The sequence below is a fragment of the Salvelinus alpinus genome, chromosome 29 (genome assembly GCF_045679555.1).
Source record: "Salvelinus alpinus chromosome 29, SLU_Salpinus.1, whole genome shotgun sequence".
NCBI classification, from domain to species: Eukaryota; Metazoa; Chordata; class Actinopteri; order Salmoniformes; family Salmonidae; genus Salvelinus; species Salvelinus alpinus.
This window is the reverse complement of record NC_092114.1, coordinates 11768302-11793213: the sequence shown is the minus strand read 5'-3', so window position 1 is coordinate 11793213 and position 24912 is coordinate 11768302. Positions and strand designations below refer to the sequence as shown.

Genomic DNA, 24912 nt, shown 5'->3' with positions numbered 1-24912 from the left:
GAACAAGTGAAACTTTCCCGCAACTGGGAAGGCAAGGTGTCATGTTGCTGTGGTAACAACAGACCTTGACCGTAAGCGTAAATATAGCCTTTTAGCCAAAGGTAATGGCTCAAGATAAGCAAACTATCAAGCAACCATATTTTGCGGGAGGACAACACATGTATGTTTTCCATGTTATGCAACCGACAACAAATAGCATACCCAGGTGAAATACATTGATAGGCCTATGCTAAAAAAGTTATTTTTTCAATATCAACATTTTGCATTCCGTTATGTTGAAGTCCTACTTACCTCAAAGCCTATATATTACCGGGAGGATTTCGTTCGTGGTGCGACAAATCCGTCAGCACTCTGCCCGCAGAGCGTGTGCCGCTGACCCGGCAGATACTGGCGGCGGGTACCGACCCGGCAGATACTGTACTATTATTGGGGAGAAAGACTACAGTCATTGACTACTGTTACAGACGTCGGATTCGTGCTGTATAACGAGCGCACCACTATAACGTTAGTCCGCTACAGCTGGAGAGCACAACCCCAGGGACAGCAACAATGTTGTGATAGGTTTGTAGTCCGGCGTTGGTCGTTGGCTATTCCAGAAAAAGAAAAACGGTTCATTTGAAGTTCCACCAATTTTCAACTGGTGATGGTGAGAGTTAACGACAGATACAACACAGCCAAATGTGTCTCATTAAAAGTATGCTAGTGAACACAACAACAAAAAAGTTTGTTCAGAAGTTGGTGTGAAATTACTTCTCGTCTTCTCTAGCCTACGGTTGTTTGTGCGTAATATCTCTTACCACGCCGTGTTGACAAGTTGGGACACCAAGGGGACACACCTTGTCGCTTCGAGGAACCCAAGCCTCTGACCAATCAGAAGTCGTTAGTGGGCGCGCTCCGGGGGGCACTAATGCTGCGTTCATCTGCACGGTCGGAGATTCCTATTTCCTAGCAGTGATGTCGGGAAAATACGACTTTGTTTCATTCGTGTGCTTTTTTAGTCGGTGCAATTATTCAACCAATATGATTTTAGCTAGCTTGATAAGCTAGTTAACGTTGCTTATGGTTAAGTTAGCTAGATTGCTGAACATTGACACTATGATCAAACCAGCCACATTATACCTTACCCACATTGTAGTTGTCATAAACGGATTTGTTGTTATATGTTGTTTGAAAAGGTGTTTTCCACTTGTAATTCCGATTTGAATGGTTGTTCCAAGTCAAACCTCCCAGTTATAACTAGGAACTTCTGATAACTCCGATAGCAAGCGAACAAGGCATATATATATATCACAAAGAACTTTCCCAATCAATACACCTGTCATTGTATGAGAGCAGTAGGTTGTGACAAACAGGGTTCGGGGAATATGCACAAAATCATAAACGTCTCCCGTTTCTAAAATGTACCCTCTTAAAATGTGATTTTAAACCTAACCCTAACCTTAACCTCACTGCTAACTTTATGCCTAACCAGCGTTTCCCAAACTAGGGGCCGTGACCCCATGTGCGAGAGAAACTCTGAAATAAAATAAATAAAATCATGCTTGAGTCATAGAACAGGGGTTAGGTCAGTAGCAGAGCGTGGCTCTATCTTTTAAACCGTTTATGCTACAAAATATCCCTCCACGACAATACCAAGAAGCCTCACAGGATTCAGAGTAGACAAGACCAGGCACTAAATCAGTTTCCCAAACTAGGGGACGCGACCCCAAGTGGGACATGACCAGGCACTAAATCAGTTTCCCAAACTAGGGGACGCGACCCCAAGTGGGACAAGACCAGGCACTAAATCAGTTTCCCAAACTAGGGGACGTGACCCCAAGTGGGACAAGACCAGGCACTAAATCAGTTTCCTAAACTAGGGGACGCGACCCCAAGTGGGACAAGACCAGGCACTAAATCAGTTTCCCAAACTAGGGGACGCGACCCCAAATTGAACAAGACCATTCACTAAATCAGTTTCCCAAACTAGGGGACGCGACCCCAAGTGGGACAAGACCAGGCACTAAATCAGTTTCCCAAACTAGGGGACGCGACCCCAAGTGGGACAAGACCATTCACTAAATCAGTTTCCCAAACTAGGGGACGCGACCCCAAGTGGGACAAGACCAGGCACTATATCAGTTTCCCAAACTAGGGGACGCGACCCCAAGTGGGACAGGACCAGGCACTAAATCAGTTTCCCAAACTAGGGGACGCGACCCCAAGTGGGACAAGACCAGGCACTAAATCAGTTTCCTAAACTAGGGGACGCGACCCCAAGTGGGACAAGACCAGGCACTAAATCAGTTTCCCAAACTAGGGGACGTGACCTCAAGTGGGACAAGACCAGGCACTAAATCAGTTTCCTAAACTAGGGGACGCGACCCCAAGTGGGACAAGACCAGGCACTAAATCAGTTTCCTAAACTAGGGGACGCGACCCCAAGTGGGACAAGACCAGGCACTAAATCAGTTTCCCAAACTAGGGGACGCGACCCCAAATTGAACAAGACCATTCACTAAATCAGTTTCCCAAACTAGGGGACGCGACCCCAAGTGGGACAAGACCAGGCACTAAATCAGTTTCCCAAACTAGGGGACGCGACCCCAAGTGGGACAAGACCAGGCACTAAATCAGTTTCCCAAACTAGGGGACGCGACCCCAAGTGGGACAAGACCATTCACTAAATCAGTTTCCCAAACTAGGGGACGCGACCCCAAGTGGGACAAGACCAGGCACTATATCAGTTTCCCAAACTAGGGGACGCGACCCCAAGTGGGACAGGACCAGGCACTAAATCAGTTTCCCAAACTAGGGGACGCGACCCCAAGTGGGACAAGACCAGGCACTAAATCAGTTTCCTAAACTAGGGGACGCGACCCCAAGTGGGACAAGACCAGGCACTAAATCAGTTTCCCAAACTAGGGGACGTGACCTCAAGTGGGACAAGACCAGGCACTAAATCAGTTTCCTAAACTAGGGGACGCGACCCCAAGTGGGACAAGACCAGGCACTAAATAATTTTCCCAAACTAGGGGACGCGACCCCAAATTGAACAAGACCATTCACTAAATCATTTTCCCAAACTAGGGGACGCGACCCCAAGTGGGACAAGACCAGGCACTAAATTAGTTTCCCAAACTAGTGGACGCGACCCCAAGTGGGACAAGACCATTCACTAAATCAGTTTCCCAAACTAGGGGACGCGACCCCAAGTGGGACAAGACCATTCACTAAATAATTTTCCCAAACTAGGGGACGCGACCCCAAATTGAACAAGACCATTCACTACATCAGTTTCCCAAACTAGGGGACGCGACCCCAAGTGGGACTAGACCAGGCACTAAATCAGTTTCCCAAACTAGGGGACGCGACCCCAAGTGGGACAAGACCAGGCACTAAATCAGACTGGGGGAAAAATAACATAATCAATGATGATGCTCTTTTCTACACAGAAGATCATACAAAATTATTGCCTGATGGTCCTCTGAACTTCCCACTACTTTTCTGATGTAATTTCAGTCACTTCAAACCTTACTTTCTTCAGATTTAAATACGGTCAAAAGTACTGTCAGACTGATTTGTAATAGACTGTCATAACTCAAATTATGACTAGCAGCATACCACCCTGCGTCCAACTGCTGGCTTGCCTCTGAAGCTTTGCAAGGTTGGTCCCTGGATGGGAGACCAGATGCTGCTGGAAGTGGTGTTGGAGGTCCAGTAGGAAGCACTCTTTCTTCTGGTCAAATTAGATTTTATCCCAATGCCCCAGGGCAGTGATTGGGGACATTGCCCTGTGTTGGGTGCTATTCATTGGATGGGACGTTAAACACGTGTTCTGACTCTCTGGGGTCCGTTTTTTGGGGGGGGATCAAAATGGGGTCACGGGCCAAAACAGTTTGGGAAACGTTAGCCTATCCCTTATTTTAAATTAGAACATTTTAACTGTGTGGCTGTAGAACTTGACTTTGTGGCTGTGGACTCTGACTTTGTGGCTGTAGAATTTGACTTTGTGGCTGTGGACTCTGACTTTGTGGCTGTAGAATTTGACTTTGTGGCTGTGGACTTTGACCTTGTGGCTGTAGAATTTGACTTTGTGGCTGTGGACTTTGACCTTGTGGCTATAGAAGCCAGTGGTAACCTACTTGCAGGGATCCTGATGTACAGTAGACAGAGAGAACATCTACTCGCTAGTGGTGAAGTTAAAAGATGACACCAAACCCTGAGAAGTGGAGCACACAGACCATGGGGCATTCCCAATTTTCCCCTGCCCAGAATAGAGACCAGAGATGACACAGTACAGACATGTCATTTGATCTCAGTTCACAGTTAAACCCCAGTCAGACTAACATCAGAGTGAAGCTATCATTTCACAGGCTGGTCCCAGATCTGTGTGCTTGCTTTTAGCCAACCCCTCTGACAATCACATGACTGTCTGACTATAGTTTTGTCCCAAATGACCCCCTATCCCTATATTCCCTATATGTTCCATATATATTCCCTATATGTTCCCTATTGTCACGTCCGTTGTTAGGAGACCAAGGTGCAGCGTGGTAGGCATACATTTTACTTTATTTTCAAATGATACAAAAAACAAAACAAAAACACGAAACGAATGTAAAGCTCTGTAGCGCTAAACACCAACTATACAAAGACAAGATCCGCCAAACTAGGGTGGAAAACAGGCTGCCTAAGTATGATTCCCAATCAGAGACAACGATAGACAGCTGCCTCTGATTGGGAACCATACCCGGCCAACAAAGAAATAGAAAACTAGAATGCCCACCCAAATCACACCACGACCTAACCAAATAGAGAAATAAAAATGCTCTCTAAGGTCAGGGCGTGACACCTATATTCCCTATATGTTCCCTATATGTTATGAGCCCTATGGGTCCTGGTCTAAAGTAGTGCAATAAATAGGGAATAGGGTGCCATAGGGCCCTGGTCTAAAGTAGTGCACTATATAGGGAATAGGGTGCCATTTCAGGCTGTATCATATCCGGCCATGATCAGGAGTCACAAAGTCGGCGCACAATTGGCCCAGAGTCATCCGTGTTAGGGGAGGGTTTGGCCGGGGTAGGCCGTCATTGTAAATAAGAATTTGTTCTTAACTGACTACAAGTACTACTTGTTGTCATATTGCTCCTCATGAATACACTCCACCAAGTCACTCTCTCTGCCATTTTCCACCTGCAAGTATCATTGAAAGTATGTACAACACAGTATACCTAAAACATACATTATGTTGTCATAGTGATTTAATATTGATAGGTAGATACAGTGTTATTACAATGTAATAACTGTTTACAATAATGTTGGTATAAATGCACAATGTATATTATGGTGTTACACCAAACATCCTCAGCAGCATAATGCACTTGTGGTTAGAGTGTCTGCCGCCAGGTTGGGAGTTCAATCCCCGCCCAAGTCCTTTCAAAGACTGTAAAAATGGGAACTGGTGCGTCTCTGCTTGGTACTCAAGTAGACTGACGGTAAGGCCCTGCAAAAAAAACGTTACCTCGTGAAACAGGAGCTATGTTTCCGCTGACTTGCATAAACCAGTTTTTGTAAAATGTGACAGATATAATTAGTGTTTCACCTCACTGTTGCTGTGGTGACCGTTGAAATGTTTGTTCCATAAAAAGCTTTCTTCATTCCATTGTGGCGTTTTAATAAACTAATCAATTAAACTCTCTAGAATAATCTGGAATAATTTTAACATAATTTGGTCCTTGTGGCTGTGCCTCTATTGTTTACAGTGCCTTTATGTATGTCAACCTGTATGTCGCCAGGTAACCCTAAACCCCATGTCTAATGTGTATTCAAGTGATATTTGAGTGACAAAAGAATTACAACAATATCTACAGGCTTAAAAACCTAAATAAAAAAGTGTTTTACCTTTATTTAACTAGTCAAGACAAAATTCTTATTTACAATGACAGCGTACACCCGGACGACGCTGGGCCAATTGTGCGTTGACCTGTGGCACTCCCAATCACGGCCGGTTGTGACACAGCCTGGATTCGAACCAGGGTGTCTGTAGTGAAACCTGTCACACTGAGACGCAGTGCGTTAGGCCGCTGCTCCACTTGGGAGAGACATGGGCCAGTTGATCTGGACATTTCTGACAAGTTATAAATAGCTCTCTTAAGTTATGCGATGACTAACAGGACAAGAGGAACTGATGATGCACTATCCATAAGGTCGAAAGGTCAATACCCACTTTAGAAAGGTTACAAAGGTCAGTCCTAGTTACTAAGGAAGTTAAGCGTAGTTACTACAGTGATAAATACAGGTGCACCTTGTGCTGGGGATAAATACCGTATCTCAGGGTTAGGCAACTAGATTCAGCCGCGGGCCGATTTTTAGTGGATGGTCGGTGGGCGAAACGTAATTACACTGAACAAATATATAAATGCAACATGTAAAGTGTTGGTCCCGTGTTTCACGAGCTGAAGTAAAAAACCCAGAAATGTTCCATACCCACAAAAAGCTAATTTCTCTCAATTGTTTTGTTTCAAATTTGTTTACATCCCTGTTAGTGAGCATTTCTCCTTTGCCAAGACAATCCATCCACCTGACAGGCGTGGCATATCAAGAAGCTGATTAAACAGCATGATCATTACACAGGTGCACCTTGTGCTGGGGACAATAAAATACCACTCTAAAATGTGCAGTTTTGTCACACAACACATTGCCACAGATGTCTCTTGTTTTGACAGAGTGTGCAATTGGCATGCTGACTACCATAAGCCGCCTCCAACGTCGTTTCAGAGAATTTGTCAGGACGTTCAACTGGCCTCTCAACCGCACACCACGTGTATGGCTTCATATATGGCGTCGTGTGGGCGACACAGGAGGTTGCTGAGGGGAGAACGGCTTATAATAATATCCGGAATGGAATGGAACGGCATTAGCCACATGGAAACCATGTGTTTGATGTATTTGTTACCGTTCAACTAATTCTGCTCCAGTCATTACCACGAGCCTGTCCTCCCAAATGTAAGGTTCCACCAACCTCCTGTGGTGGCGATCGGTTTGCTGATGTCAACGTTGTGAACAGAGTGCCCCATGCTGGCGGTGGGGTTATGGTACGGGCAGGCATAAGCTATGGATAACGAAAACAATTGCATTTTGTTGATGGCAAACAGGCAGGCAGACAGACAGTCAGACAATCAGGCAGGCAGACAGACAGGTAGACAATCAGGCAGACAGACAGGTAGACAGTCAGACAATCAGGCAGGAAGACAGTCAGACAATCAGGCAGGCAGACAGGTAGACAGTCAGACAATCAGGCAGGCAGACAGACAGTCAGACAATCAGGCAGACAGACAGGTAGACAGTCAGACAATCAGGCAAGAAGACAGTCAGACAATCAGGCAGGCAGGCAGGCAGACAGACAGTCAGACAAGCAGGCAGGCAGACAGACTCACATTAGCATGGGCTTGTTGTCAACAATAACCAAAACACATACTATTGGCAGGAATATTAGGGTGGAGTGTCTCTTGTACAATATGGGGAAAGGGACTTACAGTTTCAGTGTATGCAGGTGCATGTGATTGGTGACCTGTGATTTGCGATACTGTGTGTGTGGTGTGTGTCTGTCTCTCTCTCTGTATGGGGGCGGTAGGTAGCCTAGTGGTTAGAGCATTAGGCCAGTAACCGAAATGACTGTGGTACTGTGTGAACACTGCACAGACCTCCAGGTAAAATGAACATGAGATGCACCTCAACAGGTTGTGTGTTGTCATGGCAAAGGCCCTAAAGACTCCGCCACCACCGGTGAAACGGTGGAGTTGGCAGAGAGGAATCCCACAGACACTCATTCTGTGTCCCTCCTTCCTCCATCCTCTCTTTCACTCCCTTCCTCCATCCTCTCTTTCACTCCCTCCTCTCTGTCTTGCAATACTTTCACCTATCAGTTAAAAATAACAGTTTATATAGCAACTGTACTATCAACACTGACAATCAAGACCATTTTGATGCTCTAAACATAGGCTATTTATTTACAGCATTTGAGCACCCACATGCATGTGACACTCACCCATATGTAGACACACACACACACACACACACACACACACACACACACACACACACACACACACACACACACACACACACACAATACAGTACAATACAATACAATACAATACAATAATACTATAAATTGTATAGTCTTTGGTAATATAATCATTTAATTGCCTTATTACCGGTATGTAATTATTTCCTGTAATATTTTCTACATGGTCTGATGATTTTGTTGATTGAGTTACTTTCCTGGTGGCAGTACAAAAACCAAACACAAGGTCGCGCTGTTGTATTAAACCCACTGACGTCGTAGCCCTGCGACATTTTCAAAATGGCGTAATCTGAACAAAAACAATGTGGTGCTGAAAATATAGGTGGGAAACGAGAGGATTTCGTTTCATTCACCGCACCGACAACTTTAAATCCTGCCACACTATGACAGTGTGCAACTTTTGGATGCAAGGCCGGTGTCGATATGGCGACAAGTGTTGGAATGAGCACCCAAAAGCAGGCGGTGGCGGCTACGGTGGAGAGTACAACAGCCGTCCCCCTCAACAGTCCAACAGAGGCGGGGGAGGAGGTAACGAGTACCTAGTTGTAGTAGCTAGTAGACCCCAGTCTTTTTCTGCTATGGAACGATTGAGAACGGAGATCTAATTTCGTTGTTTTTTTTAAACACTACTGATTCCACACAACGAATCGACGCTTGTGTCACACGAACGCTTCAAACACACCGGCGTTGTCAACGCGCGAAATAGTACGCAGCATCATCTGGATATGTGTGAAACATTCACCTCCTGCTACCATTTCTGTCAAGCCGTCTATGCATACAGGTTGACGCATACGTTCGATAAATCCAACATAAGCACCACAAAGAACGTACTGCAAGGCAAACGCAGCGTTTTTTATTGGAAATGAATGTAATTCTGGTGTACCAACATGAGGGACACTGTCGGTGTGTTCTAAGCGTAACAATACTACGCGATGATGACGTTCTAAACTTGACGTCACACTGTCATTTGACTATCGGATTATAACGATGACAAAATGATGTGAGATTTGAATTTCGTGGTTGCAAGTACGATTAGCAAATGTGTTCATTTAATTTCGCAAGCTTGTATCATGATGTGTGAAAGATTTAACAACGGTCGCAAACTTGTAATTTGACATTTACAGCTAATCATGGCTCTCTTCTACTATGTTATCTATGTGTAACCGATGTGAAATGGCTAGCTAGTTAGCGGTGGTGCGCGCTAATAGCGTTTCAATTGGTGACGTCACTCGCTCTGAGACCTTGAAGTATTTGTTCCCCTTGCTCTGCAAGGGCCGCGGCTTTTATGGCGCGATGTGTAATGATGCTTCCTGGATGACTGTTGTTGATGTGTGCAGAGGGTCCCTGGTTCGAGTCCCTAGGGCGAGGACTGTTACATATACATAGTCACTTTAATAACTCTACCTACATGTATACACCACCTCAATTACCTCGACACTGGTGCCCCCGCACATTGACTCTGTATATACCCCCGTTATTTTTTATTTACAGCTGCACTTTAATTATTTGTTATTCTTATCTCTTACCCTGCTGAACAATCCAACAATTTTGTTATTGTCATTGATGTAAATGGGCAATTCATATACAATATCCAGTTCATAATCATTGACTGTAACACCTTTAGGGTCCTGTGGTGATCTGGCAGCGTGTTGCTTTCTAGTGGTCTGACTCCCTCTACACCTGAAATACAATAAGAAAAACAGGAATAACAATACATCTTGTCAGTCAGTAGCTAGGCTAACACTCATGTCAAATGATACCCAACCAACACATCTAGTCAGTCAGTAGCTAGGCTAACACTCATGTCAAATGATACCCAACCAATACACCTAGTCAGTCAGTAGCTAGGCTAACACTCATGTCAAATGATACCCAACCAATACACCTAGTAGTCTTTATCTCTGACTCTGGAGTCGGTTGCTATGTCTCTTCTCATGGAGGCTTCTCTGTTCAGAGGAAACATGGAGCATTTTGTGGAGGAGCTCTATTTACGCTCTTCCGGGACAAAGTGGATCAACCGGTTGTTCCAATGCAACAATTGTTTACTGGCAGAGGACTATAGAGAAGAAGTGGTACAGGGCATTAGGCTGCTTCCTATTGTGTTACACCAGAACAAGGGGACTGTCGTAATCCATGCGGGATCTATACTGAACAAAAAATATAAACGCAACATGTAATGTGTTGGTCCCATGTTTCATGAGCTGAAATAAAATATCCCAGAAATGTTCCATATTGACATAAAAGCTTATTTCTCCAAAATTGTGTCCACAAATTTGTCTGTGATAATTTCTCCTTTGTCAAGGTAATCCATCCACCTGACAAGTGTGTCATATCAAGAAGCTGATTAAATGGCATGATCATTACGCAGGTGCACCTTGTGCTGGGGACAATAAAAGTCTATTTTAAAATGTGCAGTTTTGTCACAACACAATGCCACAGATGTCTCGAGGGAGTGTGCAATTGGGATGCTGACTGCAGGAATGTCCTCCAGGGTTGTTACCTGAGAATTTAATGTTCATTTTTCTACCATAAGCTGCCTCCATGTTGGTTTAGAGAATTTGGCATTATGTCCAACCAGCCTCACAACCACAGTCCACGTGTATGGCGTTATGTGGGCGAGCGTTTTGCTGATGTCACCGTTGTGAACAGATTGCCCCATGGTGACGGTGGGGTTATGGTATGGGCAGGTATAAGCTACGGACAATGAACAAAATTGCATTTTATCGATGGCAATTTGAATCGCATTTTTACTTGTGAATCTCTTGTTACAAATTTACAAAACTTTCTACAAGCTTACGAATCTCTTGGTAACGTGACAACAATGACAGAACAATGTACAGATTAAAAAATTTACAGCAGAATGTTCATACTCGTAAATGGATTTGTAATCATTGTGAAGATAAATAATGCTTGCAATTCTTGTTGAATGTTTTCAAATGTCAAAAGTTCAAACGTTTACGACCGTTAAATCTTTCACACATCATTATACAAGCTCGCGAAATTACACATTTGTGAATCATACTTGCCCCCACATCCTGTGTGCGACCACGAAATCCAAAATACAATCTCATGTAGTTCCGTCACCATTATAATCCATAATCCCATAACTGACAGGAGCCGATTTGTGCTGTAAGTTTCTTTCTTTAAAAAAAAAATCAAGATATTTCACCTTCTTTGCAGGTGGAAAGATCGCAACATTTTTTGTAAAGTTTTCTTCGGGAACACTGGCTACATTGTATTACTAATCTTTTTTAAATTATGAGTTTCGATTGGCTGTTCAGTTTTTTAAATTTAACATCCTAAATCATGCAATGGAGCCACTGTCTTTTGTAAATGTTTTGTTAGTAAAAAAAAATAAAAAAATTCTAGGTTGCTCGTTTCAAAGCATAGATGGTTTCAAAGTAGCATTACCACGTCATCAATGACCTCCGAAGATTCATTACCACGTCATCAATGACCTCCGAAGATTCATTACCACGTCATCAATGACCTCCGAAGATTCATTACCACGTCATCAATGACCTCCGAAGATTCATTACCACGTCATCAATGACCTCCGAAGATTCATTACCACGTCATCAATGACCTCCGAAGATTCATTACCACGTCATCAATGACCTCCGAAGATTCATTACCACGTCATCAATGACCTCCGAAGATTCATTACCACGTCATCAATGGCCTCCGAAGATTCATTACCACGTCATCAATGACCTCCGAAGATTCATTACCACGTCATCAATGGCCTCCGAAGATTCATTACCACGTCATCAATGACCTCCGAAGATTCATTACCACGTCATCAATGACCTCCGAAGATTCATTACCACGTCATCAATGACCTCCGAAGATTCATTACCACGTCATCAATGGCCTCCGAAGATTCATTACCACGTCATCAATGGCCTCCGAAGATTCATTACCACGTCATCAATGGCCTCCGAAGATTCATTACCACGTCATCAATGGCCTCCGAAGATTCATTACCACGTCATCAATGGCCTCCGAAGATTCATTACCACGTCATCAATGGCCTCCGAAGATTCATTACCACGTCATCAATGGCCTCCGAAGATTCATTACCACGTCATCAATGGCCTCCGAAGATTCATTACCACGTCATCAATGGCCTCCGAAGATTCATTACCACGTCATCAATGACCTCCGAAGATTCATTACCACGTCATCAATGGCCTCCGAAGATTCATTACCACGTCATCAATGGCCTCCGAAGATTCATTACCACGTCATCAATGGCCTCCGAAGATTCATTACCACGTCATCAATGGCCTCCGAAGATTCATTACCACGTCATCAATGACCTCCGAAGATTCATTACCACGTCATCAATGGCCTCCGAAGATTCATTACCACGTCATCAATGACCTCCGAAGATTCATTACCACGTCATCAATGGCCTCCGAAGATTCATTTGATTATGTGCTTTTTCAAACCGTGTGTTGAAAAAAAATGCGAGATCCCACTGATTTTGCCGCGGTGCCGGTGCTTTCTACACCAACCTACAAATTTGAGATTTTTTAAATGTTTGCTATTTTATTAAAAAAATTATAATAATTGAAATCACATTTACATAAGTATTCAGACCCTTTACTCAGTACTTTGTTAAAAACCTCTTAAGGATAAGCCCCCTTCCCCCAATTTTCACCTAAAAGGACATACCCAAATCTAACTGCCTGTAGCTCAGGACCTGAAGCAAGGATATGCATATTGTTGATATAATTTGAAAGGAAACATTTGAAGTTTGTGGAAATGAATGTTGGAGAATATAACACATTAGATCTGGTAAAAGATAATACAAAGAAAAAAACATCTTTTTTTTGTACCGTAATCTTTGAAATGCAAGAGAAAGGCCATAATGTATTATTCCAGCCCAGGCGCAATTTAGATGTTGGCCACTAGATGGCAGCAGTGGATGTGCAACGTTTTAGACTGATCCGATGAACCATTGTATTTCTGTTCAGATTTTGTATCAAGACTGCCCAAATGTGCCTAATTAATAATTTAATTAATACTTTTCAAATTCATAACTGTGCACTCTCCTCAAACAATAGCATGCTATTCTTTCACTGTAATAGCTACTGTAAATTGGACAGTGCAGATAGCTTAAATTCTTGTTAATCTTTCTGCCAACATCATATGTCTATGTCCTGGGAAATGTTCTTGTTACTTACAACCTCATGTGAGCTTGAAGGCACACTGTGTGTTGTGAAATCTGTGAATGTATTGTAATGTTTTAAAATTGTATAAACAGCCTTAATTTTGCTGGACCCCAGGAAGAGTAGCTTCTGCGGTGGCAGCAGCTAATAGGGATCCATAATAAATACAAATCGCATTAGCCTACCGTCCCGCAGGGGATCCACCGATCCTGTAGAGGTTTAAAGAACCTTTGGCAACGATTACAGCCTTGAGTCTTCTTGGGTATGACGCTACAAGCTTGACACCTGTATTTGAGGAATTTCTCCCATTCTTGTCTGCAGATCCAATCAAGCTCTTTCAGGTTGGACGGGGAGCTTTGCTGCACAGCTATTTTCAGGTCTCTCCAGAGATGTTAGATCGCGTTCAAGTCCAGGCTCTGGCTGGGCCACTCAAGGACATTCAGAGATTTCTCCCAAAGCCACTCCTGCGTTGTCTTGGCTGTGTGCTTAGGGTCGTTGTCCTGCTGGGGGGTAAACCTTCACCCCAGTCTGAGGTTCTGAGCACTCTGGAGCAGGTTTTCATCAAGGATCTCTCTGTACTTTGCTCCGTTCATCTTTCCCTCGATCCTGACTAGTCTCCCAGTCCCATTCCCACAGCATGATGCTGCTACCGCCATGCTTTACTGTAGGGATGGTGCCAAGTTTTCTCCAGAAGTGAATCTTGACATTCAGGCCAAAGAGTTCAATGTTGGTTTCATCAGACCAGAGAATCTTGTTTCTCATGGTCTGAGAGTCCTTTAGGTGCCTTTTGGCAAACTCCAAGTGGGCTGTCATGTGCCTTTTACAGAGGAGTGGCTTCCTTCTGGCCAGTCTACCATAAAGGCCTGATTTGGTGGAGTGCTGCAGAGATGGTTGTCCTTCTGGAAGGCACAATCCAGTCTCGAGCTCTATGGACAATTACTTTGACCTCATGGCTTGGTTTTTGCTCTGACATGTACTGTCAACTGTGGGACCTTTTTATATAGACAGGTGTGTGCCTTTCCAAATCATTTACAATCAATTTAATTTACCACAGGTGGACTCCAATCAAGTTTTAGAAACATATCAAGGATGGTCAATGGAAACAGGATGCACCCAAGGTCAATTATCGAGTCTCCTAGAAAAGGGTCTGAGTACTTATGTAAATAAGGTATCTGTTTTTATTTTTAATACATTAGAAAACATTCCTTAACCTGTTTTGACTTATCATGGGGTATTGTTTGTAGATTGCCGAGGATTTAAAAAAAATTGAATCCATTTTAGAATAAGGCTGTAACGTAACAAAATGTGGAAAAAGTCAAGGGGTCTGAATACTTTCCCGAAGGCACTGTATAAACATCAAACATGCTGATATTTATTCCTGACCAGGAAATGTCTCTTAATGTACACTGTGTTAAAAGCTCAGCGTATTGAACCGCTTTTCGGCACAATTTGGTGAATTCCCCAAAGGGATCAGAAAGCCTGTTGTTTTTCCATCACTAGCTAAAGCCAACTCTAATAACGCTAATAACCACAACCTCAGCTACAACAGGTTTGTTTGTGTTTTAATTTTTATCGTAGCTAGCTACTTCTCTTTCTAGTAGTCTCTGCTTGATACCTCCGTTACAACATGTTATGGTCGTGAGATAAGAGAGTGGTTATGACCTATTTGCATCAGTGATTGTTTGGTCCATTCACAGGGTTGCACCGTGTTCTGAATTCCGAAATGGGAGGGTTATTATGTCTGGTCAGATTGCAGAGGAGGAAGCGTTGACTCCCCCCAGAACCACATCCAGTAGCTGGTCAGAACCTTCAGACACATTTGGCTCTGGGCTGTAAACCTTCGGGCAAGAATTGGCTCTGGGCTGTAAAACCTTCAGACAGATTTGGCTCTGGGCTGTAAAACCTTCGGGCAAGGATTGGCTCTGGGCTGTAAAACCTTCAGACAGATTTGGCTCTGGGCTGTAAACCTTCGGGCAAGGATTGGCTCTGGGCTGTAAAACCTTCAGACAGATTTGGCTCTGGTCTGTAAAACCTTCGGGCAAGGTTGGGCTCTGGGCTGTAAACCTTCGGGCAAGGTTTGGCTCTGGGCTGTAAACCTTCAGGCAAGGTTTGGCTCTGGGCTGTACACCTTCGGGCAAGGTTGGGCTCTGGGCTGTAAAACCTTCGGGCAAGGATTGGCTCTGGGCTGTAAACCTTCGGGCAAGGTTTGGCTCTGGGCTGTAAAACCTTCGGGCAAGGTTTGGCTCTGGGCTGTAAAACCCTCGGGCAAGGTTTGGCTCTGGGCTGTAAAACCCTCGGGCAAGGTTTGGCTCTGGGCTGTAAACCTTCGGGCAAGGTTTGGCTCTGGGCTGTAAAACCTTCGGGCAAGGTTTGGCTCTGGGCTGTAAAACCTTCGGGCAAGGTTTGGCTCTGGGCTGTAAAACCTTCGGGCAAGGATTGGCTCTGGGCTGTAAAACCTTCGGGAAAGGATTGGCTCTGGGCTGTAAAACCTTCGGGCAAGGATTGGCTCTGGGCTGTAAAACCTTCGGGCAAGGATTGGCTCTGGGCTGTAAAACCTTCGGGCAAGGATTGGCTCTGGGCTGCCGAGATTACTCTTGCAGTAAACCTTCAGCAAAGGTTCTGGGAAGTAAAACAACAAATTCGTTGGCTATAACAGAAACAGATGGTCTATTCAAGCTAATGAATTGAAAGTGGGTCATCATGTCATTGCAGCCTAGAAACACATTTCTCCCGTCCAATATAAGGCTAGTCAAATCTATGAATGTCCTGTTTTTCAGGGTTTGGGAACAGAGTGTGGGTGAACCCAGCTCAGAGGTCTGGAGGAGGAAACTACGTCCAGCCGTCATCCTTCTCCTCCCAGCAGGGTGGGGATGACTGGGGCAGAGGGGGAGGAAGAGGAGGAGGGGGAGGTGGTGGTAACAACTGGGGTCCAGGAGGAGGAGGAAGGGACAGCCAAGCCCAGAGCTCCAACTTCAGTTTCGCAGCCTCCTCTCCAAACCAAAACAGATTTTCTGCCTTAAACACTCAAAGCAGCTTCGACAAAGGTGGGAGAGGAGAAGGGGAAGACAATGAAAAACACTTGTAAGTCCATTGATTGCTTGGGTGGGAACAATTTTCTCAATGGGATTCAGAATTGATACACACACACACACACACACAAACAAACACACAAAGACACATATACACACACACATATATAATTTAGTCCCTGACAAAGTAGTCTGTAAATGTAATGGTCAGTTATCAGAATGTCTTGTCTCCTCCACCAGGGAGACCATCCAGAAAGACATGGAGATCTGGGAGACTTCAGGACAGTGGCTTTTCTCCTGTTACTCTGTCCTCAAAGCAACCATCTCAGGTAAGAGAAACAGCTTTGGTCTGTCCCACTATAGGATGGTCTGGTTAGTTTGTCACTATCACACACTCGCACATGGGGCCGTAGCACGCGCTCCAGCAGGTATATCTCACCGGTCATCCCCAAAGCCAACACCTACTTTGGCCGCCTCTCCTTCCACTTCTCTGCTGCCAATGACTGGAACGAATTGCAAAAATCGATGAAGCTGGAGACTCATATCTCCCTCTCTAACTTTAAGCATCAGCTGTCAGAGCAGCTTACCGATCGCTGCAGCTGTACACAGTCCATCTGTAAATAGCCCATCCAACTACCTACCTCATCCCCATATTGTTTTTATTTACTGTTTTGCTCTTTTGCACACCAGTATTTCTACTTGCACATCATCATCTGCACATCTATCACTCCAGTGTTAATTTGCTAAATTGCCTACCTGGTTAAATGAAATCAATAACAACACAGTTGGTTAACCGTTACCTCAGTTGGGATGGAAGGAACATCTTGGATAGATCTCGATGTAGTAGTAGTAGTAGTAGTAGTAGTAGTAGTAGTAACAGTAGTAGTAACAGCAGTAGTAGCAGTAGTAGCAGTAGCAGTAGTAGCAGTAGCAGTAGTAGCAGTAGTAGTAGTAGTAGTAACAGTAGTAGTAGTAGTAACAGTAGTAGTAGTAGTAACAGTAGTAGTAGTAGTAGTAGTAACAGTAGTAGTAGTAGTAGTAACAGTAGTAGTAGTAGTAGTAACAGTAGTAGTAGTAGTAGTAACAGTAGTAGTAGTAGTAGTAGTAACAGTAGTAGTAACAGCAGTAGTAGCAGTAGTAGCAGTAGCAGTAGTAGCAGAAGTAGTAGTAGCGGTAGTAGTAGTAGTAGTAACAGTAGTAGTAGTAGTAACAGTAGTAGTAGTAGTAACAGTAGTAGTAGTAGTAGTAAACAGTAGTAGTAGTAGTAGTAACAGTAGTAGTAGTAGTAGTAACAGTAGTAGTAGTAGTAGTAACAGTAGTAGTAGTAGTAGTAACAGTAGTAGTAGTAACAGTAGTAGTAGTAACAGTAGTAGTAACAGTAGTAGTAGTAATATGTAGTAGTAGTAGTAGCAGCAGCAGTAGTAACAGTAGTAGTAGTAGTAGGCTATATTAGATTGGCTGTGATGTTAACTCCAGTATATTGAATGGATGTGGACAGCATTGAACCTGGTCTCCTCTGTGCAGGGTTTACAGAGCTCTCTTCTCCTCTGTGCAGGGTTTACAGAGCTCTCTTCTTCTCCTCTGTGCAGGGTTTACAGAGCTCTCTTCTTCCTCTGTGCAGGGTTTACAGAGCTCTCTTCTTCTTCTCTGTGCAGGGTTTACAGAGCTCTCTTCTTCTCTGTGCAGGGTTTACAGAGCTCTCTTATTCTCCTCTGTGCAGGGTTTACAGAGCTCTCTCCTCCTCTGTGCAGGGTTTACAGAGCTCTCTCCTCCTCTGTGCAGGGTTTACAGAGCTCTCTTATTCTCCTCTGTGCAGGGTTTACAGAGCTCTCTTCTTCTCCTCTGTGCAGGGTTTACAGAGCTCTCTTCTTCCTCTGTGCAGGGTTTACAGAGCTCTCTTCTTCTCTGTGCAGGGTTTACAGAGCTCTCTTCTTCTTCTCTGTGCAGGGTTTACAGAGCTCTCTTATTCTCCTCTGTGCAGGGTTTACAGAGCTCTCTTATTCTCCTCTGTGCAGGGTTTACAGAGCTCTCTTCTTCTCCTCTGTGCAGGGTTTACAGAGCTCTCTCCTCTGTGCAGGGTTTACAGAGCTCTCTTCTTCTCCTCTGTGCAGGGTTTACAGAGCTCTCTCCTCTGTGCAGGGTTTACAGAGCTCTCTCCTCTGTGCAGGGTTTACAGAGCTCTCTTCTTCTTCTTCTCTGTGCAGGGTTTACAGAGCTCTCTCCTCCTCTGTGCAGGGTTTACAGAGCTCTCTTCTTCTTCTCTGTGCAGGGTTTACAGAGCTCTCTCCTCCTCTGTGCAGGGTTTACAGAGCTCTCTTCTTCTTCTCTGTGCAGGGTTTACAGAGCTCTCTCCTCCTCTGTGCAGGGTTTACAGAGCTCTCTTCTTCTCCTCTGTGCAGGGTTTACAGAGCTCTCTCCTCCTCTGTGCAGGGTTTACAGAGCTCTCTCCTCCTCTGTGCAGGGTTTACAGAGCTCTCTTCTTCTCCTCTGTGCAGGGTTTACAGAGCTCTCTCCTCCTCTGTGCAGGGTTTACAGAGCTCTCTTCTTCTCCCCTGTGCAGGGTTTACAGAGCTCTCTCCAGAGGAGCTGAGACTGGAGTACTACAACACCAAGCCAACAGGAGACCTGCAGGGATATGTGAGTAGAATCACATGCATATCCCCTAATCTGCATAAAAACAGTATAACATGAAGCCATCTGCACTGGGATTCAATGTCATGAAAACTTTATTGATACATATGAGACAGACATTTGTCTTCTGCTTTTAACCAACCCCTCTGATATACACACATCATGTAGGAGAGGCTGGAGCAGAGGGGAGAGAGGTTACACATTATGTAGGAGAGGCTGGAGCAGAGGGGAGAGAGGTTACACATTATGTAGGAGAGGCTGGAGCAGAGGGGAGAGAGGTTACACATTATGTAGGAGAGGCTGGAGCAGAGGGGAGAGAGTTCACACATTATGTAGGAGAGGCTGGAGCAGAGGGGAGAGAGTTCACACATTATGTAGGAGAGGCTGGAGCAGAGGGGAGAGAGGTTACACATTATGTAGGAGAGGCTGGAGCAGAGGGGAGAGAGGTTACACATTATGTAGGAGAGGCTGGAGCAGAGGGGGGAGAGAGGTTACACATTATGTAGGAGAGGCTGGAGCAGAGGGGGGAGAGGTCACACATCATGTAGGAGAGGCTGGAGCAGAGGGGGGAGAGAGTTCACACATTATGTAGGAGAGGCTGGAGCAGAGGGGGGAGAGAGTTCACACATTATGTAGGAGAGGCTGGAGCAGAGGGGAGAGAGGTTACACATTATGTAGGAGAGGCTGGTACAGAGGGGAGAGAGGTTACACATTATGTAGGAGAGGCTGGAGAAGAGGGGGGAGAGAGGTTACACATTATGTAGGAGAGGCTGGAGAAGAGGGGGAGAGAGGTTACACATTATGTAGGAGAGGCTGGAGCAGAGGGGGGAGAGGTTACACATTATGTAGGAGAGGCTGGAGCAGAGGGGAGAGAGGTTACACATTATGTAGGAGAGGCTGGAGCAGAGGGGAGAGAGGTCACACATTATGTAGGAGAGGCTGGAGCAGAGGGGAGAGAGGTTACACATTATGTAGGAGAGGCTGGAGCAGAGGGGGGAGAGGTCACACATCATGTAGGAGAGGCTGGAGCAGAGGGGGGAGAGAGGTTACACATTATGTAGGAGAGGCTGGAGCAGAGGGGAGAGAGTTCACACATTATGTAGGAGAGGCTGGAGCAGAGGGGAGAGAGGTTACACATTATGTAGGAGAGGCTGGAGCAGAGGGGGGAGAGAGTTCACACATTCTGTAGGAGAGGCTGGAGCAGAGGGGAGAGAGGTTACACATTCTGTAGGAGAGGCTGGAGCAGAGGGGGGAGAGAGGTTACACATTATGTAGGAGAGGCTGGAGCAGAGGGGGGAGAGAGTTCACACATTATGTAGGAGAGGCTGGAGCAGAGGGGAGAGAGTTCACACATTATGTAGGAGAGGCTGGAGCAGAGGGGAGAGAGTTCACACATTATGTAGGAGAGGCTGGAGCAGAGGGGAGAGAGGTTACACATCATGTAGGAGAGGCTGGAGCAGAGGGGGGAGAGAGTTCACACATTATGTAGGAGAGGCTGGAGCAGAGGGGAGAGAGTTCACACATCATGTAGGAGAGGCTGGAGCAGAGGGGGGAGAGAGGTTACACATTATGTAGGAGAGGCTGGAGCAGAGGGGGGAGAGAGTTCACACATCATGTAGGAGAGGCTGGAGCAGAGGGGGGAGAGAGGTTACACATTATGTAGGAGAGGCTGGAGCAGAGGGGGGAGAGAGTTCACACATCATGTAGGAGAGGCTGGAGCAGAGGGGAGAGTTCACACATTATGTAGGAGAGGCTGGAGCAGAGGGGGGAGTTCACACATTATGTAGGAGAGGCTGGAGCAGAGGGGAGAGTTCACACATTATGTAGGAGAGGCTGGAGCAGAGGGGAGAGTTCACACATCATGTAGGAGAGGCTGGAGCAGAGGGGAGAGAGATTACACATTATGTAGGAGAGGCTGGAGCAGAGGGGGGAGAGAGTTCACACATTATGTAGGAGAGGCTGGAGCAGAGGGGAGAGAGTTCACACATTATGTAGGAGAGGCTGGAGCAGAGGGGGGAGAGAGTTCACACATTATGTAGGAGAGGCTGGAGCAGAGGGGGGAGAGAGTTCACACATTATGTAGGAGAGGCTGGAGCAGAGGGGAGAGTTCACACATCATGTAGGAGAGGCTGGAGCAGAGGGGGGAGAGAGTTCGCACATCATGTAGGAGAGGCTGGAGCAGAGGGGGGAGAGAGTTCGCACATCATGTAGGAGAGGCTGGAGCAGAGGGGAGAGAGTTCACACATTATGTAGGAGAGGCTGGAGCAGAGGGGAGAGAGTTCACACATTCTGTAGGAGAGGCTGGAGCAGAGGGGAGAGAGTTCACACATTATGTAGGAGAGGCTGGAGCAGAGGGGGGAGAGAGTTCACACATTATGTAGGAGAGGCTGGAGCAGAGGGGAGAGAGGTCACACATTATGTAGGAGAGGCTGGAGCAGAGGGGAGAGAGGTTACACATTATGTAGGAGAGGCTGGAGCAGAGGGGAGAGAGGTTACACATCATGTAGGAGAGGCTGGAGCAGAGGGGAGAGAGGTTACACATTATGTAGGAGAGGCTGGAGCAGAGGGGAGAGAGGTTACACATTATGTAGGAGAGGCTGGAGAAGCCGCAGTGCAGCTCCCAGTGAGAAGTTTAGGGGGTTTAGTTCCTTGTTCCCAACAGTGATTCCAGAGAGCACTACATTACATATATATTTCTGTGTGTCTTTTTTACTGAGAAATGAATTTCAATCAATACTGACAGCAGCCTGCCTTGTGTCTGTAGGTTAACGTCATTAATCAATACTGAGAGCAGCATTCCTTGTGTCTGTAGGTTAACGTCATTAATCAATACTGACAGCAGCATTCCTTGTGTCTGTAGGCTAACGTCATTAATCAATACTGACAGCAGCCTTGTGTCTGTAGGCTAACGTCATTAATCAATACTGACAGCAGCCTTGTGTCTGTAGGCTAACGTCATTAATCAATACTGACAGCAGCATTCCTTGTGTCTGTAGGTTAACGTCATTAATCAATACTGACAGCAGCCTTGTGTCTGTAGGTTAACGTCATCAATCAGCTGGTCAACCAATGGAGAAGCAGAGTCCAGGAGCTGAGGGCTATGAGCGGCAACACCAGAGTCGCTATGGTAACACACACACACACACACACACACTACTTTCTGTAGTAATACGACAAGACAAATAGAAAGCCTTATTACGTACAAGGTGAGTAATACCCTCTCGTCTCTCCCAGCTTGCAGAGCTGGACAACCCAGCACCACAGGCAGCGTCTGGAGGTTTTGGGTCGACACCAGTGACCGGCTTTGGGTCCTCGGCACCATCTGGCTTTGGAACGGGTAAGATTTACTGTAGCCTGTGTTCTTCATAGGAATACAATACAAATGGAATACAGACATGGAGGCTCTCTGTAACTCCTATGTTGACTGGCTAAGTCCCTCTGTAACTCCTATGTTGACTGGCTAAGTCCCTCTGTAACTCCTATGTTGACTGGCTAAGTCCCTCTGTAACTCCTATGTTGACTGGCTAAGTCCCTCTGTAACTCCTATGTTGACTGGCTAAGTCCCTCTGTAACTCCTATGTTGACTGGCTAAGTCCCTCTGTAACTCCTATGTTGACTGGCTAAGTCCCTCTGTAACTCCTATGTTAGTGGGACATGCAGTTGTCCTTTAAATATTTACTTGCGTTTCTAATCCTCTTCATTCCTATGTTGAACATAAGGTTTCCATGAGAGAGTGCCAATGTTTGTGCCTGAGGGATAGGAGGACAGTAGGATGATGTAAATCCAGGAAGGACAGGAGGACAGTAGGAGGACAGTAGGATGATGTAAACTCAGCAACAACAACAAAAAACGTCCCTTTTTCAGGACCCTGTCTTTCAAAGACAATTTGTAAAAATCCAAATAACTTCACAGATCTTCATTGTAAAGGGGTTTAAACGCTGTTTCCCATGCTTGTTCAATGAACCATAAACAATTAATGAACATCCACCTGTGGAACGGTCGTTAAGACACTAACAGCTTACAGACGGTAGGCAATTAAGGTCACAGTTATGAAAACTTAGGACACTAAAGAGGCCTTTCTACTGACTCTGAAAAACACCAAAAGAAAGATGCCCAGGGTCCCTGCTCATCTGCGTGAACATGCCTTAGGCATGCTGCAAGGAGGCATGAGGACTGCAGATGTGGCCAGGGCAATAAATTGCAATGTCCGTACTGTAAGACGCCTAAGACAGCGCTACAGGGAAACAAGATGGGACAGCTGATCGTCCTCTGTGGCAGACCACGTGTAACAACACCTGCACAGGATCGGTACATCACACCTGCGGGACAGGTACAGGATGGCAACAACTGCCGAGTTACACCAGGAACGCACAATCCCTCCATCAGTGCTCAGACTGTCCGCAATAGGCTGAGAGAGGCTGGACTGAGGGCTTGTAGGCCTGTTGTAAGGCAGGTCCTCACCAGACATCACCAGCAACAACGTCACCTATGGGCACAAACCCACTGTCGCTGGTCCAGACGGGACTGGCAAAAAGTGCTCTTCAATGACGAGTCACGGTTTTGTCTCACCAGGGGTGATGGTCGGATTCGCATTTATCATCAAAAGAATGAGCGTTTCACCGAGGCTTGTACTCTGGAGCGGAATCGATTTGGAGATGGAGGGTCCGTCATGGTCTGGGGCGGTATGTCACAGCATCATCGGACTGAGCTTGTTGTCATTGCAGGCAATCTCAACGCTGTGCGTTACAGGGAAGACATCCTCCTCCCTCATGTGGTACCCTTCCTGCAAGCTCATCCTGACATGACCCTCCAGCAAGACAATGCCACCAGCCATACTGCTTGTTCTGTGTGTGATTTCCTGCAAGACAGGAATGTCAGTGTTCTGCCGTGGCCAGCGAAGAGCCCGGATCTCAATCCCATTGAGCACGTCTGGGATCTGTTGGATTGGAGGGTGAGGGCTAGGGCCATTCCCCCCAGAAATGTCCGGGAACTTGCAGGTGCCTTGGTGGAAGAGTGGGGTAACATCTCACAGCAAGAACTGGCAGATCTGGTTCAGTCCATGAGGAGGAGATGCACTGCAGTACTTAATACAGCTGGTGGCCACACCAGATACTGACTGTTACTTTTGATTTTGACCCCCCCCCCCCTTTGTTCAGGGACACATTATTCCATTTCTGTTAGTCACATGTCTGTGGAACTTGTTCAGTTTTTGTCTCAGTTGTTGAATCTTATGTTCATACAAATATTTACACATGTTAAGTTTGCTGAAAATTAACGCAGTTGACAGTGAGAGGACGTTTCTTTTTTAGCTGAGTTTATATATCTGCTACTTCTTTCAAACTGGACTCTCCTTCCTCTCCTCAGGTTTCGGAGTGCCGGCCCAGGCCCCAGTCCAGGACACCACAGGTGCCAGTAATTTCAGCTTTGCTGGACCAGGTGCAGCTTCTGGTTTCGGTAGTCCTGCGGCAGCCGTCGCACCAGCCCCCACTGGGATTGGCTCTATGGCCACCACTGTTCCGTCGGCAACAGGTTTCTCCTTTTCCACCCCTGCTGCCAACAAGGAGCCAACTACAGCCGGTTTCGGAGCTCCTGCCTCTGCGTCCGGGTTTAGCTTCGCCTCGACGACCACTGGTGGAGGAGGAGCATTTGGAGGGAGTGGCTTCGGGAGTGCAGCGCCAGTGGCTGCAAGTGGTTTTGGACAGGCGAGTGGAGGGTTCGGGGTTATGGCCCCAGCAGACAGTCTCTTCACCCCCCAGAGCCAGCTGAGTGACGAGGAGCTGAAGGAGTTTGGAGGGAAGAGGTTCACCCTGGGACAGATACCACTCAAACCCCCCCCTGTTAATATGCTGGTGGTCTGATCCCACCATGGAACCACTCAAACCCCCCCCTGTTAATATGCTGGTGGTCTGATCCCACCATGGAACCACTCAAACCCCCCCCCCCCCCCCCGTTAATATGCTGGTGGTCTGATCCCACCACTCAACCCCCCCCCCCCCCCTGTTAATATGCA

General features: G+C 46.0%; 2 protein-coding genes across 4 annotated transcripts in view; one reads left to right on the top strand and one right to left on the bottom strand.

Moving 5' to 3' along the window:
* The window catches only part of wipf3 (WAS/WASL interacting protein family member 3), a 29273-nt gene extending 28425 nt beyond the window's left edge, over window positions 1-848 (bottom strand). For all 3 annotated transcript variants that reach the window (XM_071374450.1, XM_071374453.1, XM_071374452.1), the window contains exon 1: window positions 292-848. The gene's annotated coding sequence lies outside the window, so the exon portion shown is untranslated. The remainder of the gene's footprint in view (window positions 1-291) is intronic.
* A 7468-nt stretch (window positions 849-8316) lies between these two features.
* Window positions 8317-24859, top strand: nup42 (nucleoporin 42). Its single transcript, XM_071374449.1, has 7 exons — window positions 8317-8593; window positions 16020-16323; window positions 16512-16600; window positions 18832-18908; window positions 21943-22029; window positions 22137-22239; window positions 24267-24859. The coding sequence occupies exons 1-7, from the start codon at window positions 8449-8451 to the stop codon at window positions 24758-24760; spliced, it is 1299 nt and encodes a 432-aa protein (XP_071230550.1). The 5' UTR covers window positions 8317-8448; the 3' UTR covers window positions 24761-24859.
* The last annotated feature ends 53 nt before the right edge of the window (window positions 24860-24912 follow it).